The sequence below is a fragment of the Sinocyclocheilus grahami genome, unplaced genomic scaffold (assembly GCF_001515645.1).
Source record: "Sinocyclocheilus grahami isolate Dianchi unplaced genomic scaffold, SAMN03320097.WGS_v1.1 scaffold121.1, whole genome shotgun sequence".
NCBI lineage: Eukaryota > Metazoa > Chordata > Actinopteri > Cypriniformes > Cyprinidae > Sinocyclocheilus > Sinocyclocheilus grahami.
In genome coordinates, this window is record NW_015505300.1 from 75,476 (window position 1) to 90,613 (window position 15,138).

Sequence of the window (15,138 nt, forward strand, 5' to 3'; positions counted from 1 at the left end):
CATATTAAAAAGGAAACTAAAGTATTTTAGTTCAGTAGTTTTAATTTTATGTCAGTTAATGAAATAGTTGTGCTAGTCGACCAGATAGCTTAGGATTAAAACAGCTGTGGTCAAAAGTTTACATATACTTTACAGATTCTGCAAAATATGAATAATTTTAACTAAATAAGAGAGATCATTAAAAATACAGTCCATTGTACTAGATCGAATCCCTCACAATCTTCAAGAAACAACTGAAAACTCATCTCTTCCGTGAGCATCTGACTGCCTCCTAAAAAAAAAAAAAATCTATGCCTTCACTTTTTCTGTTATTATCCTTTACCTCTTCCTGTCCTAGCTTTTACTGTTTTGAACAATGACTGAAACCTTGTTTAACAGGCACTTCTTGTGTTTATTGCCATCTTATGATAAATCGCTTGTTGTATTCCTCAACTGTAAGTCGCTTTGGATAAAAGCATCTGCCAAATGAATAAATGTAAAATTAATGTAAATGTAAATGTAGATAATTGCTGAAATTATTAAAAAAAATGACCCCTTTCAAAAGTTTACTTGCTCTTGATTTTTAATGCTGTGTGTTGTTACCACGATCCATTTTTGTTTTTTTGCTTTATTTAATAGTTGTTCATGAGTCTATTGTTTGTCCTGAGCAGTTAAACTGCCTACCGAAATCCTCAAGGTCTTTGCTTTCCCAGCATCTTATGTATACTTGAACCCTTTCCAACAATGACTGTATGGTTTTTGAGATCCATCATTTTATGCTGAGGACAACTGAGGGACTCATACACAACTATTACAAAAGGTGCAAACCTTAATTGATGTTTAAAAAAAAGAGCAGCAAAGTACATTAAGAGTTTGGGGGGTGAAAACTTTGTGAATACAATGATCAAGGTAAATTGTATAAAAAAAAATTTCTTGGGAACAAGTTTTGTAGCTTCTGAAGGGCAATACTAATCTATCTGTGAACAAAATAAGATTTATGAAATGGATGGATTTATTGATTGATTGAATTCGATCTCACTCTTTTTTTTCTCTGTACTCTTCCAGACTCAGAATGTGATGTACGACCTAGTGTCAGAGCTGCAGGAACGCAGTGAGGAGCTGGACAAGCGTATTGGCACGTTGGAGGACAAGCTGGACGCAGTCACCGGCAGCCTGCAGGCTCTGCCCTGTCTGATCTCCCAAGCCATAACTCAGCAGCAGCAGGACCTCCTGGATGGCTTCGTGCACCGCTTCTGCCCTGCTTCGCTGGGCTCGGAACACTCCTGGACCCCTTCCAGACGGCGGCGCTCACCCTCCACTGCCCCGCACACTTCCTCCGACAGCGGCTAACGCGGGCCTGGACCTGCTCACTGCTTCCAAAGGTCTCAGACTTATTCACGTAAGATGATCAAGCCGAGATTGAGAACTCGTGTTAATAAGTAGAGAAGAATTATCAAAAATAGTAGATATATGGTTTATGTTTAGCCATTGTATGGCTGTTCAAGTTAGCTTTTTTGTAAAGCCCTCATATATTTACAAGACTGAGTTCAGGAAGCTGGAGTGAGTCCAGGAAACTGGTCCTTCATACTGCGAGATCACGGGATCCACGGGAAGGTGGGCCCAAGCAATGCCTGCCAGAGTGAACCAACGCAGACCACAAAGGAGCGACACACCCACATAGAAGAGATTCACTGGTCCTGTAAGACATCTGTGCCAGGATGAGCACCGAGAACACGTCGGGGTGCTTTGAGATCACTTCAGCATTTAGCTGGAGATGCAGGAGCACATGACCTTACTACTGAGTAGAATAATGCAGGAATGCCAACCTTAAGGATTCCGTTCCCTTGCTCCGTTAAGGGAAATTGAGCGCAACTAACCTTTTTTAGTTACATATTGGCATGTTATTTTTTTCAGTGCCTGAATGTATAGATTGTGGAGGGTTGTCCATTTACAAATTTTGGAGCGAGTTTTTGTACAATGTTAACACAAGCATTGCATTCCTTTTTCAGATACATTCCTCTTGAAGACATTTAACTTGTCTGTCTTAACAAATACCATTAACTCTGTCGTAGTCTTCTCTTATTTTCTGAAGCCTTTCAATACTTCCACCAGTTAGGGAAGGAAAAGATGGAAGGAGGTAAGGACAGGAAGGAAGGAAGGAAAAAAAGGAAAGAAATATCGGAAGGAAGAAAATAAAAGAAGGAATAGTTTCTACTCAAGCTGGTAACACTTTCATTTTAACAAAATCTGAGCTTCCAGAAGTGTTCACATTACCGAGAGGCTGCGTTTTTGAATCTGAAATGACAGCACAGAGTGCTAAATGCTGTGGTAGGCACAAATGTATGACAGGACTGAGATTTAAACCTTGCATGTTTCAGTGCAATTGTGACGAATGGATTATGGATGGTTTTTTCAAATGTATGTATGTGCTCTTTTGTTTTATTTAATTTATTTTTTACACAGAGATGCATTGGATAGTATTTTTAGAGTTGCAAATATAGCGGTGCAGTAATGTGGTAATGTATGTTTAATGCATTCCTTGTTCTACCTACAAATGAATTCCTCAACGAAGAGATTGGCGAATCAGTGAAAACTAGAATTAACACTAAATGAATCATTCTGTAATCATGAGAAGACCCTCTCTGAGAGAATACATCTGATAGAGCGGAAGGAGATGCTTATGGAAGACATTATTGTGGCTCACTTTTGCACTTTTCAGAGCATACCGTTAAGGCAGCTTAGAGCTAAAATCTGTCTCTCCTGTTCACGTGTATTTTACTGACATTTATGGTTTTAAATAATCACATAACTTTAAAAGCAGCTGACAATGTTATGTGTTTGATGGTGTAATTGTCACAGATTTAGAACCAATGGTAAATGGCTGCAAACCATCTCACTGCAACTTGCTTTAAAAAAGTTAAAAAAAAAAGCGTTCGTTTTCCTGATCTGAAACATTATTTTAATGATTCAAATATGATTTTTTAAATAAGATCAGGCAAAAAGGGGGTAGTAATTATTTCTGCTTGATTTAATATTTATAAATGATTTTATTTTATTTTTGCCTATTTTTATTTTGCAAGACATTGGATTCCTAACCAAAGCCTATACCCTTATTAACTTAAAAACTAATATATTTTATACAGCTTATGACCACATAGAAATTAAGCTGCGCACTCACTCAGAGACACAGACTTTGTGCACACTTCATGTGAGATTGAAGCTAAATTCCCCCCAAAACACGTTTAATAATGCATGTTTGCTTTTTATGATTTGCTCGTAAAACATTTGAATTATTATTCAATTAGAAAAAGATTTCCATAGTTTACCATTTGGCGGCTTGATCACAACTCCTATCCAACTTGTTTCAGTCTTGTCAATACTGTGTTTAGGTCTTACGTATTTCCAGTCCTCTGTTCTTGTGCACAAACGATGCCTAAAATTAGCAACCTTGCCAAACAATGATGACTACATTTAAACTGAAAACTTAAAAAATTTATAATTCTCACAGCTTTCATTGTCGAAATATACTTGACACTTCTAGCAGATTTTGATAAAACAGGGATCAAAGACGAACTGAGAAAGCCAGTAATAAAATTGAATTCCTAATGTAGACAAAAATAGAAGAACAGGCTGCTTTACTATTTAAGCTGCTGTTGATGATCAAAATCAAGTGCAATTTAGATCCTGGATAAAAATAATTTGATGTAAAATTGCATGACCATGACCCCTGTTCATGCCTTTCTCTCTCTTTCAGTCAACACAGTCTAAATGTTGTTAACGTACCAATTATAAAGTAAGACTCAGATGCCTTCTGATGTCAAACTGCATACACGAGTAGATGGGACACCAAATCACTAAAACGTTTTTTTTTTATTGGACTACATGATTTTCTTTCTGATTTGTCCTAATTGCCTTTCTTTGTGAAATACCTGTGAATGATTATACAGAGAGATGAACTTGCATTTTGTATACTCCCAGGTTGACTGTACATAAAGGCATGGGTTATCATGGTCTCGTATGTTGAGATCCTCTTATTTTGTTTACATAGAGATAGCCCAAGAAGCTACAGTGTGGACAAAATCTGCCCATGTTTCAGATAATAAATATAAAATTCTTGAGAATACACTGTGGCACTGTGATATTGGATGAGCATGTGTTCAAATGAGGATGAAAACATGAAATTCCTGTGAGTATCAGAGCCTCCTTCTGTGGATATGTGATATTAAAACACTTCCAGTACAATAGTTTTTAATTAACTGGCACAAATGTGTGAGCGTCTTGTTCAAGCAATATGCAATGCATCGTTCCTTTTAAAAAATATATATATCTTCTTGATATGTTTGATGTGCTGTTGGAGGAGGCAGACCTAGATCCTTAAGTGTGAGAATGTTGCAGAGGGACATCTTTGAGGCAATCCCAGAAGAGTGAATAAAATGGGCCACATCAAGCTGGTAATGACAGCATGTGAGAGTAAGACATATGCCCATTAACAGTGGAGCGGACCTCATAAACATTTAGTTGAAGAGGAATGAAGATAAACCACAGTTAGCTATCTTGGGACAAAACAACCCTTAGGACATTTTCCTAGGTGAACACATCATTGACAGAACACAGACACATGACGACCATTGAAATTTATCACAGATTTATGTAATCACAGCTGAATACCATATAAAGTATTCTGGTAATTTGCAGTTCCTCAGATCACCACACAAGTGTCCATAAATTCCTACAAGTAGCTGAAATGACTGTCGACAGACATGTTCTCCAGTAACCCTGTTATGAAGGCTTTGAGACAGTTGAAATATGTATTGGAGCTCACTGAGCACATGATAAGACTTTTAAGGGACCCTAAATATAGGCTGACCACAGGATTTCACCAGTGTGGCAATTTGTGGAACCTAATGTAGTATCTTTTAATTTTTACATTTTTTGTCAACTATTGAATTAATTTAGCTGAATTTAAACGATTCAATGACAGTGGCCATTATATTCATATGGAATTACCAAGATTTTACCAATTCAAACGTTCAAGATGTGAATTATAATGTATAATGCATAATGTTTGATTATTAACATAATGAGTATTTCTCTCTTATATTAGGTTTTCATCTAAAGTTTTTGAGGCTGAATTTACTAGAGAAATAAACGTGAAATCAGTACTCATCTATTGAAATAATCATTATTTTACACACAGCACAGGAGCTATGCTAGTCAATACTCATCTACTGCCCTCTAGTGATTAGAAGCCGAATAACAGAATGAGGCTCGATGGCTGCAACTGACAAGGAGTAAAGACTACTAGTTAATGAGTTCTGATGTAGTTACATGATTCCAGTGAAATAAAATGAGCAGTTTTGGGTAATTTCCTTTGAGGGTTTTAGGAATGTTATCAAGCACAGTTTCTGGTGGGGAAATATTGGCTGCAGGTACTTGAATGCCAGCCTGTGTCTGTCACCAGACTCACTCAGCCTCTGCTGGTTTAATGTTTAATCTCTGCTCTGGCTTCCTGCTACAGCGCCACTCTGACTCACTTTTATCAGTGTTGTTTTTACTATGTGAAGCCATTTTAGGACAGCCATACTCGCTAACAGCGAACCAGTCTATTCTGACAGCAAGGTGAGGGTTTTTATGTTTGTCATGGTGCTATTCATGTATTCAGGGCTGATGATTATGATATGTTTTACAGAACAGATGCTTAGAAGAGCAAAGTTCAGCTTCCTTTTAGTTGATGATTGGAAACTGTTGTATATACATTATGACTGTACTTGATGCACTTTAAAAACAAATACAACTTTTAACCATACCTGCTGAAAAGATTATACCAGATTTAGTTAGCTGCTAGACCAATGGGATTTTTAGCTTCCAAAACACAACACAAGCTTGGCAACCAACTACGCTGATCTTATCAGCAGGGACATGAAATTATGATGTCTTTTTTTCTTATGAATTTTGAATACTTTTGAGAAATGGGAAGTGATCAAACAAAACATCTTTTTGTGTTTAATTCTTAGTTTGTCTGATATTGTTCTCTAACATTACTGTGTACAGCTACTAGACCCTGATTTCTTCACTAGCTGCAGCAAAATGACAGACCTCGGCAGGCCATATTCGGATAACGTCTCATCCTCACAAAGTGAAAATTTCAACAGAGCATATTCAGAGGAGGATCCTTCAGAAATTCACAATGATGACAATACTGAGGACTCTAGCTACTCCCCTTATAAACAGAGCTGTTCAGCCAAGCAGAAGGACAACAAGAATGCAGAGAAGATGAAAAAAAGTGCCTTTCTTAAATCGTGGACTGGCCTGTTTAAGAAAGGGAAGAAAACTGATTCTGAATCGCATTCCACAACCTCAGGGGGACTTAAAATACTACCCAACGGCACAAGATGTAGTCCGCCTGTTTCTCCATTGCTGGACAGAAAACATTGGGATGCTATTACTGGTGACCTCAAGTTTGACACTCTTGAATCCGAACTGACCAGTATCCATCCGGCAGAGTACTATGCTGAGAAGCTAGAGGTATACCAGTTAAAATACTCTTACCTGAAGTCTTGGCCCGGCCTTTTAAGACTACTTGCTGGCCTTCAACTTGTGTTTGGTGGGATGGTTTTCGCCTGTGTATGTGCGTATATTCAGAGAGACAGTGAGTGGTCCAACTATTACAGACCAAATTATGGGTTCGCTGGTGCACAAGGTTACCGTTACAATGGCCCCCTGACAGCCTTTGTGTTGGTCATTGTTGGACTCTCATGGATACTGACCGTTATCCTGCTGGCTTTGGGACTAACAATGTATTACAGAACGATCCTGCTGGATTCCAAATGGTGGCCTCTTACAGAGGCTGTTACGAATCTAGTCCTTTCGCTGCTTTACATGGCAGTGGGTATCGTCTATGTGAATGATCTGAATCGTGGTGGGCTTTGCTTCATGACAGTCGGCATCAACCCAATCCTGTCTAATCTGTGTCATGTTGAGGGGGGTCAGATGGCTGGGACTGCGTTTATATTCATTAACATGGTCATGTACTTGATAAGCTTCCTGGTGTGCCTTAAAATGTGGAAGCATGAAACTGCCCGCCGTCACAGGGAGGCCATGACAAGCCAGCTGAACAGCCAGGTAAATGCACATTTTACATGACCTCCCAAAATTTGGGGTTAGAAAGGTTTTTTTTCTAAGAAATTAATACTTTTATTTAGCAAGGGCGCCTTAAATTGATCAAAATTGACAGTAAAGACATTTCTAATATTACAAACGATTTCTGTTCCAAATCAGTGCTGCTCTTTTGAACTTTCTATTCATCGAAGAGTCCTGACAAAAGGGGTTCCACAAAAATATTAAGCAGCACAATTATTTTCAACATTGATAATAAGAACTATTTTTTGAGCACCAAATCAGCATATTAGGCTGATTTCTGAAGACAATGAAAATTCAGCTTTGCCAGCATAGGAATAAATTAAATGTTAATGATATTTCATAATATTATTGTTGTGTTATACACAGTATATACAGTAATGTATTATTACTGTTATAATAATACAGCCTAGCCGAGCATAAGAGACTGTCAAAAATAAAATATCTTACTGCCCCCAAACTTTTGAAAGGTAGTGTGTATATTTCATTAATTAGAATATGAATGTCTTTTGTTCTTAACTTCATAAAAAAATGTATAATAGTAATCACAGGGTTTTTGCTTCACTTTTAACTACAAACAACACTAATGAAATTCCCAGTTTCCACAAAATTCTCACTGTTGTTATCAAATTGTACTAATTGTAATGGCTGTTATCTTTCCGTTACAGCAGCAGACTCTGAAATCCACATCCAATATGGGCAGCTCCTCGACTACATCCAAGAAAATTTCATTCAAAGATGAAATGGATCAATGCACTGTGAATGAGATCATGCTGGCTTATGTCTCAGAGAGAGCTGAAGAACGAAAGATTTTAACTGGAGCTATTCCAGTGGGACACATTCCTAAACCCAGAGTCGTCGCTGATTATATTATGTTAGTATACTTCATGGTTTATTTCTGGTCTAACAACAATGAATGATATATTTAGGCCACACAAATGTAACAGGTGTTGGTTATATTCAGTTGGTATTAACCCATTTAAGCCCCTTGAAGGATCTATACAGGCTCTTTTTCCATCTGTTAATATTTTAGGTGACTATAGAGGGTGTAAAACCAACTGGTCTACATGTAGATAACCTTAGAAAGGGCTTTTGACAACTTGATGGATAATGTGTCATGTGGTGTTGTTTGATTCATGCTGCTATTTCTGGGTGTTTACTTTGAAATGCACCTAACTGTTGGGCAAAACCCCCTGTTATCTCAATCCTTGGTCATCTTTACATGAAAAATGCAGTTAAACATTGCAATAGAACCACACAGCAGGTCCATATAAAATAACAAATTGCAAAAAAATGGATGTTAATGAGGTAAATATAAGATGAACATGAGATGGGCTTGAGAAATAAAATTATGTTAAGAATAATATAAATAGATTAGGTGTCAATATTGAAGAAAAAGTATGAAATGGCACAAAATTAAAAGATTTAGTTTTTGTTTTTTTTACAGAAAATATCCTGAAATTCATTCTGTGGAGGACAGAGAGCAATACAAAGCAGTCTTTAATGACCAATACCTGGAGTACAAGGAACTGCACAGAGAGATCACAGCCACTTTAATAAAGTTTCAGGAATTAGACAGCATGATGAGCCAACTCATCAATAACAGTAGAAGCCCTGAGGTGAGACATGATATTGGAGTCATTTACAGTATTTTGCCTCTGTATTACTTTTCATTAGACTATTCAATAATATTTGGTTGTTTTATTTAGGATAGCAAGAGAATCATGGACTTAATGAAAACATATGATCAAAAAAAGAATGTAAGTCTTGACTTTATACTGCTACAAAACCTGAGATACAAGAGATTAATTTTTTGATGTTTTATGTTTTTTTTTAAACTTCTTATGTGCTTCCTCAAGGATCCACACTTTCTGGAGAAGAAGGAACGGTGTGAATATCTGAAAGCAAAACTAAGCCACATAAAGATGAGGATTCATGATTTTGATAGAAATTTCACTGTGAAGGACAGCAATTACTAAAAAAAAATATATATATGTATATATATATATATATATATTTTTTTTTTTTTTACTAATTACACATTGCTGTTAAAAAGACATGACGGCAATTTGGCCCTAATCTATAAACTTTACTTTCACAAATCATATATTTTTTATTTGCACTATTACACTACAACTGTTTTTATGTCACTTTAAAATTGTATATATATATATATATATACATACATACATATTTATTTATTTTTATTTTTTTAAAGAGAAACAGTGCTAAAACTTATTTTACAGATTACAAAATAGCTCTACTTTTACTGAAACAAAAACAAGTAAAATCAGACTTGGACTGTAGCTTTAATGCACTTTAGAACATTAACAATCGTTAACTCAGCTTCCTGTTCACATTAACTTTTGACCCACTAAAGAGCCAATAAGACTGTGTCAGTAGCAGCGGGTTGGATCGGGTTTAGTGTTTCAGGCCGAGGTCTTTCACAGGAGTCACCATGAGCAGCAGCTGTCACAGGTACTCACATCAAATGGATAAACTCAAACACTAAACAATACTTGACAGAAAACTGTCAAGCTTAGAAAAGCGGGACCAAGGCAAACAAGGAAAAGCCCAGTGATTGTTGTGTTATGGTAAGTTACATAATGTTTATGTAATATTTGTTTACAACAAAATAATAGACCTTTTTAAAATGGATTGTAGTCAATGCAAAAAGTGCAAAACAGACGTGCCGCAGTACCTTTTGAATCTTACAGTGTCAAATCTAATCAACATCTTTTCTTATGTTTCATGTGATTGTAGCTGTCAGAAACCAGATGAGATGTTGTGACAGCTATATGCTCATCTAATCTAAAATATAATATATGAATATTTTTAAGAGGACAGTTGTAAAATTATATTCATGAAAAATACACAAAAAATACTTCCTCCTTTTTAGGGAGAAAAAAAAATCTTGAATAGCTGTCCCATCAACATGCACCTGTGAGGCTGTATGAAGCTTGCTAGGTTGATTTTCAGCTCTTTAATTATTTATTCACTCTTTTTCAAGTTACCACAGGTGTGCAGCTCACCCTCTCTCTAAAGCATAATTAACTAAGAGGATACGGTATTAGAAATATTCCTGTTAGCAGTGTATCTCTTCAACTCTTTTATTCACATATAATGGCTGTATATTGCACTTGGGGGAGGCAACAGAAATGCGAGGAAGAAACAGTACAGCATGGAAACCACCAATGACTGCGTTTACTCATGTTTCTCTGAATTATTCAGAGCATCTCGACTGAATTGCAGTAGCCTGATGAAGGGAGTGGTGTTTAAGGCTGGACTCTACCAGAGTGAGAATGTTGTTTGTGCTATAAAGGGCTGTGTTGTGTATTAATTACACAGTTAGATCAGAACTCTGAGAGTTCCTGTAGATCTACGGGTAGAGCTGCGTGCTAACAATTGTACGTTTGTAATCCCAGGGAACAAATATAGTGATAATAAGATGCATAGTTTGAATGCACTTAAAGAAATTTGATTGGCCAAGAGTGCTGATATACAGTCTAACACCACTGTGACTTTTCACTGTTTCTATCATGCGAGTTTGTGCATTCGGAGGTTGCATTTCTGCAGGTTACACTGGTAACTGGACAAGTGGCTGTCTTTATGAGCAAGTCATCAAATCATTCATTCAAACAATTCTTTCAAACTCACTAGTTTATTCAGGAACAAAACACACAGTTGTTTTTATGAGTGAGTCATTGAATCAATCACTAAACTGATTTGTTCAGAAACACTGAGTGATTCAGGAAAGCTGTGTATTGCTCTGTAGAAGCATTGATTTATTATGCTTTGTCTTGTTGTGACATAGTGTCAGCCGCATAGAAAAAATGGACAAAATGTTATATAAAAACTATATCATAGGGGGAAGTCGTGGGCTAATGGTTAGAGAGTCGGACTCGTAACCCAAAGGTTGTGGGTTTGAGTCTCGTACCGGCAGGGATTGTAGGTGGGGGGAGTGAATGTACAGTAGGGTGACCATACGTGCCATTTTCCCAGGATTGCCTAAAATATCTAGGTTTTGGCTTTGTTTGCGTGTGCAGACCGATCGGTGTATGACATCAAAATACCACTAATTCCGAGTATGGGTCACCAAAACCCATACTGAAACCCATTATTGCACCCACTGTATTGATCATTCAGAAGCGGTGACTGGACACCAGAACTATTATTTCTATATATTTAAAAAAAACATTATTAGATGTATGATTGAGATTATCTGGGTGTTAGTTGAGGGCAGCACATGAGTGTCGAATGGCAATGTGTAGTATCAGTGTTATTTTAGTATTATTTATATATACTGTCATAGGTTTTATTATTGTTTTTAATTCGCTTTTTTATATATTCCATTTGAATTTTAATTTGTGTAAGATTTTTGTAATTTTGCTAAATTTTTTAAGTTTAAGGTTTTCATATTTATATATTTTGTTTTATTTGATTTCAGCTATATTTATGATTTTAATAGTTTATATATTTTTTGTTTACAATAACAATAAATGGTCTTCTTACAACTAATATAAGATAGCTACTTGTCCAGTTTTGTGATTAAAAATGAAAACAAAAGACAGCAGATATTTGTCTGAAAAAGAATTATGGTTGTGGTTTCAGAAAGCTATATCTGTTCCCAAATCATCTTATGGTCTAAATTTGATCTCATTTCTTTTTTCAGATTCCTTCATGAATCATGTATGAAACGCAGGAGTATGATAGTCCACCTCAGTACAGTCCACACTACATTGCCCCATCAAATATGTACACATCCAGAAGTTGCTACTCTCAAAGAAGCGAGTATGGCTTATACTCTTCAGTGCCTGATGCTCCTCAAACGGAGGGAAACCCTCAGCACTTCTACAGATGGTTCTCACCACCTGGCATCGTGAAAACTATGGAGGGACTGACTGCTCTGCTCTGTTTTGTTATTTTCGCCTGTGTTGCTTCCACTCTAGTTTGGGATATGCACGGCTACGAGGGCAGCATCGGGGCCTATGTTGCCGGATCTGGGGGCAATGGGATGGGGTCTGGGTACTATGGAGGAACTTACGGCTATCAGAGCTCTTATATGACACCCTACTCAGCAAAGGCAGCCATGATCTCTATGGCAGCTCTTAATTTCGTAGTATCCTTAGCCATCCTAGTGGTTAGTTTCTCAAAGACTTGGTGTGTGCGTGGAAAAACGTTTTACCTAACAGTTTTGGTGGTGGATGTGGTTCTGGCGATTCTTCAGTGTATTATAGACATCGTATTCGTCATTGGGGTGAATCCCATGGCCCAGAGTTCACAAAGCATCATGTACAACCCCATCCTGATGATGTGTCAGACCTCATTAGGGACTCCCAGCATCAGTGCCGGAGCCGGCACAGGCTTCCCAGGTGCATATCCGTCCTTTAATCGATATCTTCATCACTACTGCTTCATGGATCCCGAGGAGGTCAGTATGACAAGACATACACGCTTAAAAATAAAGGTGCTTTAATTGGCATCGGTGGTTCCATGAAGAAACATCTATAGAATGTTTCCATTGCACAAAAGGTTTTTTGATTATTAAAATGTTCTTCAGACTAAGAAAAACATGGCTCTTTTAAGAACTGTTCACCGAAAGGTTCTTTTGGGAACCTAAAATGTTTCTTATATGGCACTGGTGCGAAAGCTTCCTTTTCGGAAACTTTATTTTTAAGACTGTAATTCTCACTTCTTACCTCCTCTGTGCCTGTAGTGTCACTGTAACGTTTAAATCAGTGTTGTCTTCTTAATTTTAGGCTGTGGCTCTGGTATGTGGGCTGTTTGTCATGATTGCCCTGGTTGTTGCATCCTATTTTGCCTATAAGACTCGAAGCAAAATATGGCGTCATGGCAAACCTAATATCTACTGGGAGGAACCGCCTATCCTCAGAACAAACAGGAGCCAGAATTCACAAAACTGGGTGAGTTCATAAGTGGCAGTTTGTTAGTTTTTTTGCAGATTTATTGAGGTCATTGCTATTGACATTCAATTTTCCTGCCATATTTATTTTTCCAGTATTTAAAGCTGATAATATGTGTAAAATATCACAAACTCCTTGATTAGTATTGTTAGGATTAGAGAAGCAAGATTTTGGTCAAGTCTGGTCCAGAGGTTTTGCGTCCTGTTTAGGATTATAGATTATATTGTATCTTGTTTAGACATTTTAGGATAGCAAACTGCAACCCGAGACACCCGATCCTAATCGAACCCAAAAATGCACTAGGAGAATAATGCAAGGCCTCGGATATACAATGCATTATGAAAGTTTTGTTTGCGAAACATTTTATGTAGGACTATAGACCATTTCAATGTAGTCACTGACCCATGAACTTTCCCTGCTTGTCGTCAAAACGGTAACAGGAGGCGACTCAGTCGTAACTAACATTAACACGGCTGTCATAATGTTTTTTATCAAAATTTTGACCTTTTTGGATTCTCAGAAGTTATGGAAATGAAAAATTTAAAATTGGAAATGTCTTATATCATTAGGACTATTCCTGTGATGGCAAAGCTGAATTTTCAGCAGTCATTACTTCAATCTTTAGTGTCACATGATCCTTCAGAAATCATTTGAATATGCTGATTTGCCGCTCAAGAAACGTTTCTTATTTTTTATTTGTTTGGTGCAATTTTCACATGAAAGGTGTCCATTTTGATCTCACGTGTAACACTGCTAGTCCATCTTTCAAACCTAGATCTCATGCTTTCATTGCATCCTTTCATTACAGTAATACACTTTAAACATGCTGGTTATTATCCAATTTAAATATCTTATACTGTATCAATAATTCATTGTTCTACATAATTTATACTGTGAATGAAATGTTTACACAGATGAAACATTTATTTTGTTGTGAAAATTTTGTTTTGTACTACTAGCACAATTGAAAACGAGATGAAATTTTTGAAAAACAAAAAGTGCATTTTTGATGATCTGTTGTGAGATTAGACCTAAAAGTTTTCGGAAATGTACAAATTGCTTATGAAATTTGCAGCAAAATGAAAAAAAAAACAACTGTTCTGATTAATATTTTGTGTAAACTATAGTACATTTTTACATCACAAACATGAGTATAAAGTTTAACACTTACATTTTTTTTATTATTTCTCATGTAAATTATTAATTCATTTATTTATTTTGACTGTGGTGATATGTTTTGTGGAGGCTTTGTGAATGAAACTGAGGGCTGCATTATTTAAATATAGTGCAAAACCAGTGGCATACAATGAAATCAATCATATGATCTGAATTGTTTTTGTGTTAATCATTCACTAATTTACAATGTTTCTTAAAGGGGTCATATGATGCGATTAAAATTTTTCCTTTCTCTTTGGAGTGTTACAAGCTCTTAGTGCATAAAGAAGATCTGTAAAGTTGCAAAGACGCCTACGCCTACCTAAAACGGCTCGTTCTAACACGCCCCCACATGTCTACATCACGATGTGGGAAGATTTGCATAACGCCGCCAAATGTTCACGCAAAGAAAGAAGGTGTAACTTTTATTTTCGCTGTAGTATTGTTGTTGCCGCCGCCATGTCGTGAAGGCGCTGTGTGTTTCGTTGTGAAAGCGAAACTACTTTGTTTGGCCTTCCAAAAGAGGACGATATCTGCTTCGTCATGCCTGGAGCTGATCCGTGCTGGTTGCTGAGGAAGTACTACAACTTTGCGCTGTGGATCACCGGATCGGCTTTCACCGTGGACGAAGCAGAGTCCAGCCCGGGGTAGTCACATGTGGGTGCAGCAAGCCCTCCGGACGCTCCTTCGTCGAATCCGCCGCCTCTGCTCACTCTAGCCCTCCGGCTGTTCCTCACTCTAGCCCCCGGCCTCTGCTCACTCTAGGCCGCCGTGTGTGACGCTGTGTTTCATTGTGAAAGCAAAACTACTTTGTTTGGCTTTCCAAAAATGGACACGACTAGAAATCAGTGGTTAAGTTGTATTTACAACACTGTTCCAGAACACTTCAACCCAAATATTCAGATGTGTGCAGCGCATTTTATGGAGGACCGTTTCCTGATCC

General features: G+C 37.2%; 3 protein-coding genes across 4 annotated transcripts in view; all 3 read left to right on the plus strand.

The window, feature by feature from the left end:
• Nucleotides 1–2,892, plus strand: part of LOC107589798 (small conductance calcium-activated potassium channel protein 2-like) — a 37,920-nt gene extending 35,028 nt beyond the window's left edge. Inside the window, exon 11 of the mRNA XM_016278327.1 lies at nucleotides 1,045–2,892. Within this exon, the coding sequence (XP_016133813.1) occupies nucleotides 1,045–1,329 (285 nt within the window). The 3' untranslated portion in view covers nucleotides 1,330–2,892. The remainder of the gene's footprint in view (nucleotides 1–1,044) is intronic.
• Nucleotides 2,893–5,464: 2,572 nt separating this feature from the next.
• On the plus strand, nucleotides 5,465–9,095 carry LOC107589799 (MARVEL domain-containing protein 2-like). 2 transcript variants are annotated; one of them, XM_016278329.1, is made up of 6 exons: nucleotides 5,465–5,598; nucleotides 6,057–7,101; nucleotides 7,785–7,990; nucleotides 8,564–8,735; nucleotides 8,826–8,876; nucleotides 8,976–9,095. In XM_016278329.1, exons 1-6 carry the CDS (start codon nucleotides 5,465–5,467, stop codon nucleotides 9,093–9,095), a joined length of 1,728 nt encoding a protein of 575 aa, XP_016133815.1. The 2 variants fall into 2 exon arrangements, with proteins under 2 accessions (XP_016133815.1, XP_016133816.1); XM_016278330.1 differs by having other exon boundaries at nucleotides 5,520–5,598; nucleotides 6,031–7,101.
• A 2,525-nt stretch (nucleotides 9,096–11,620) lies between these two features.
• Nucleotides 11,621–15,099, plus strand: LOC107589800 (occludin-like; the record flags this gene model as incomplete). The annotated part of the gene is made up of 3 exons (XM_016278331.1): nucleotides 11,621–12,547; nucleotides 12,876–13,040; nucleotides 15,076–15,099. Coding segments are annotated over exons 1-3 (933 nt in total), but the record flags the coding sequence as incomplete, so codon positions are not given.
• Nucleotides 15,100–15,138: the final 39 nt, after the last annotated feature.

Coding starts and splice junctions, on each gene's coding strand:
- LOC107589799 (XM_016278329.1), top strand. CDS start 5,465: ATGTTTAATCTCTGCTCTGGCTTCCTGCTACAGCGCCACTCTGACTCA. Junction 7,991..8,563: donor GTCGTCGCTGATTATATTAT/GTTAGTATACTT, acceptor TTTTTTTTACAG/AAAATATCCTGAAATTCATT. Junction 8,877..8,975: donor CATATGATCAAAAAAAGAAT/GTAAGTCTTGAC, acceptor TGCTTCCTCAAG/GATCCACACTTTCTGGAGAA.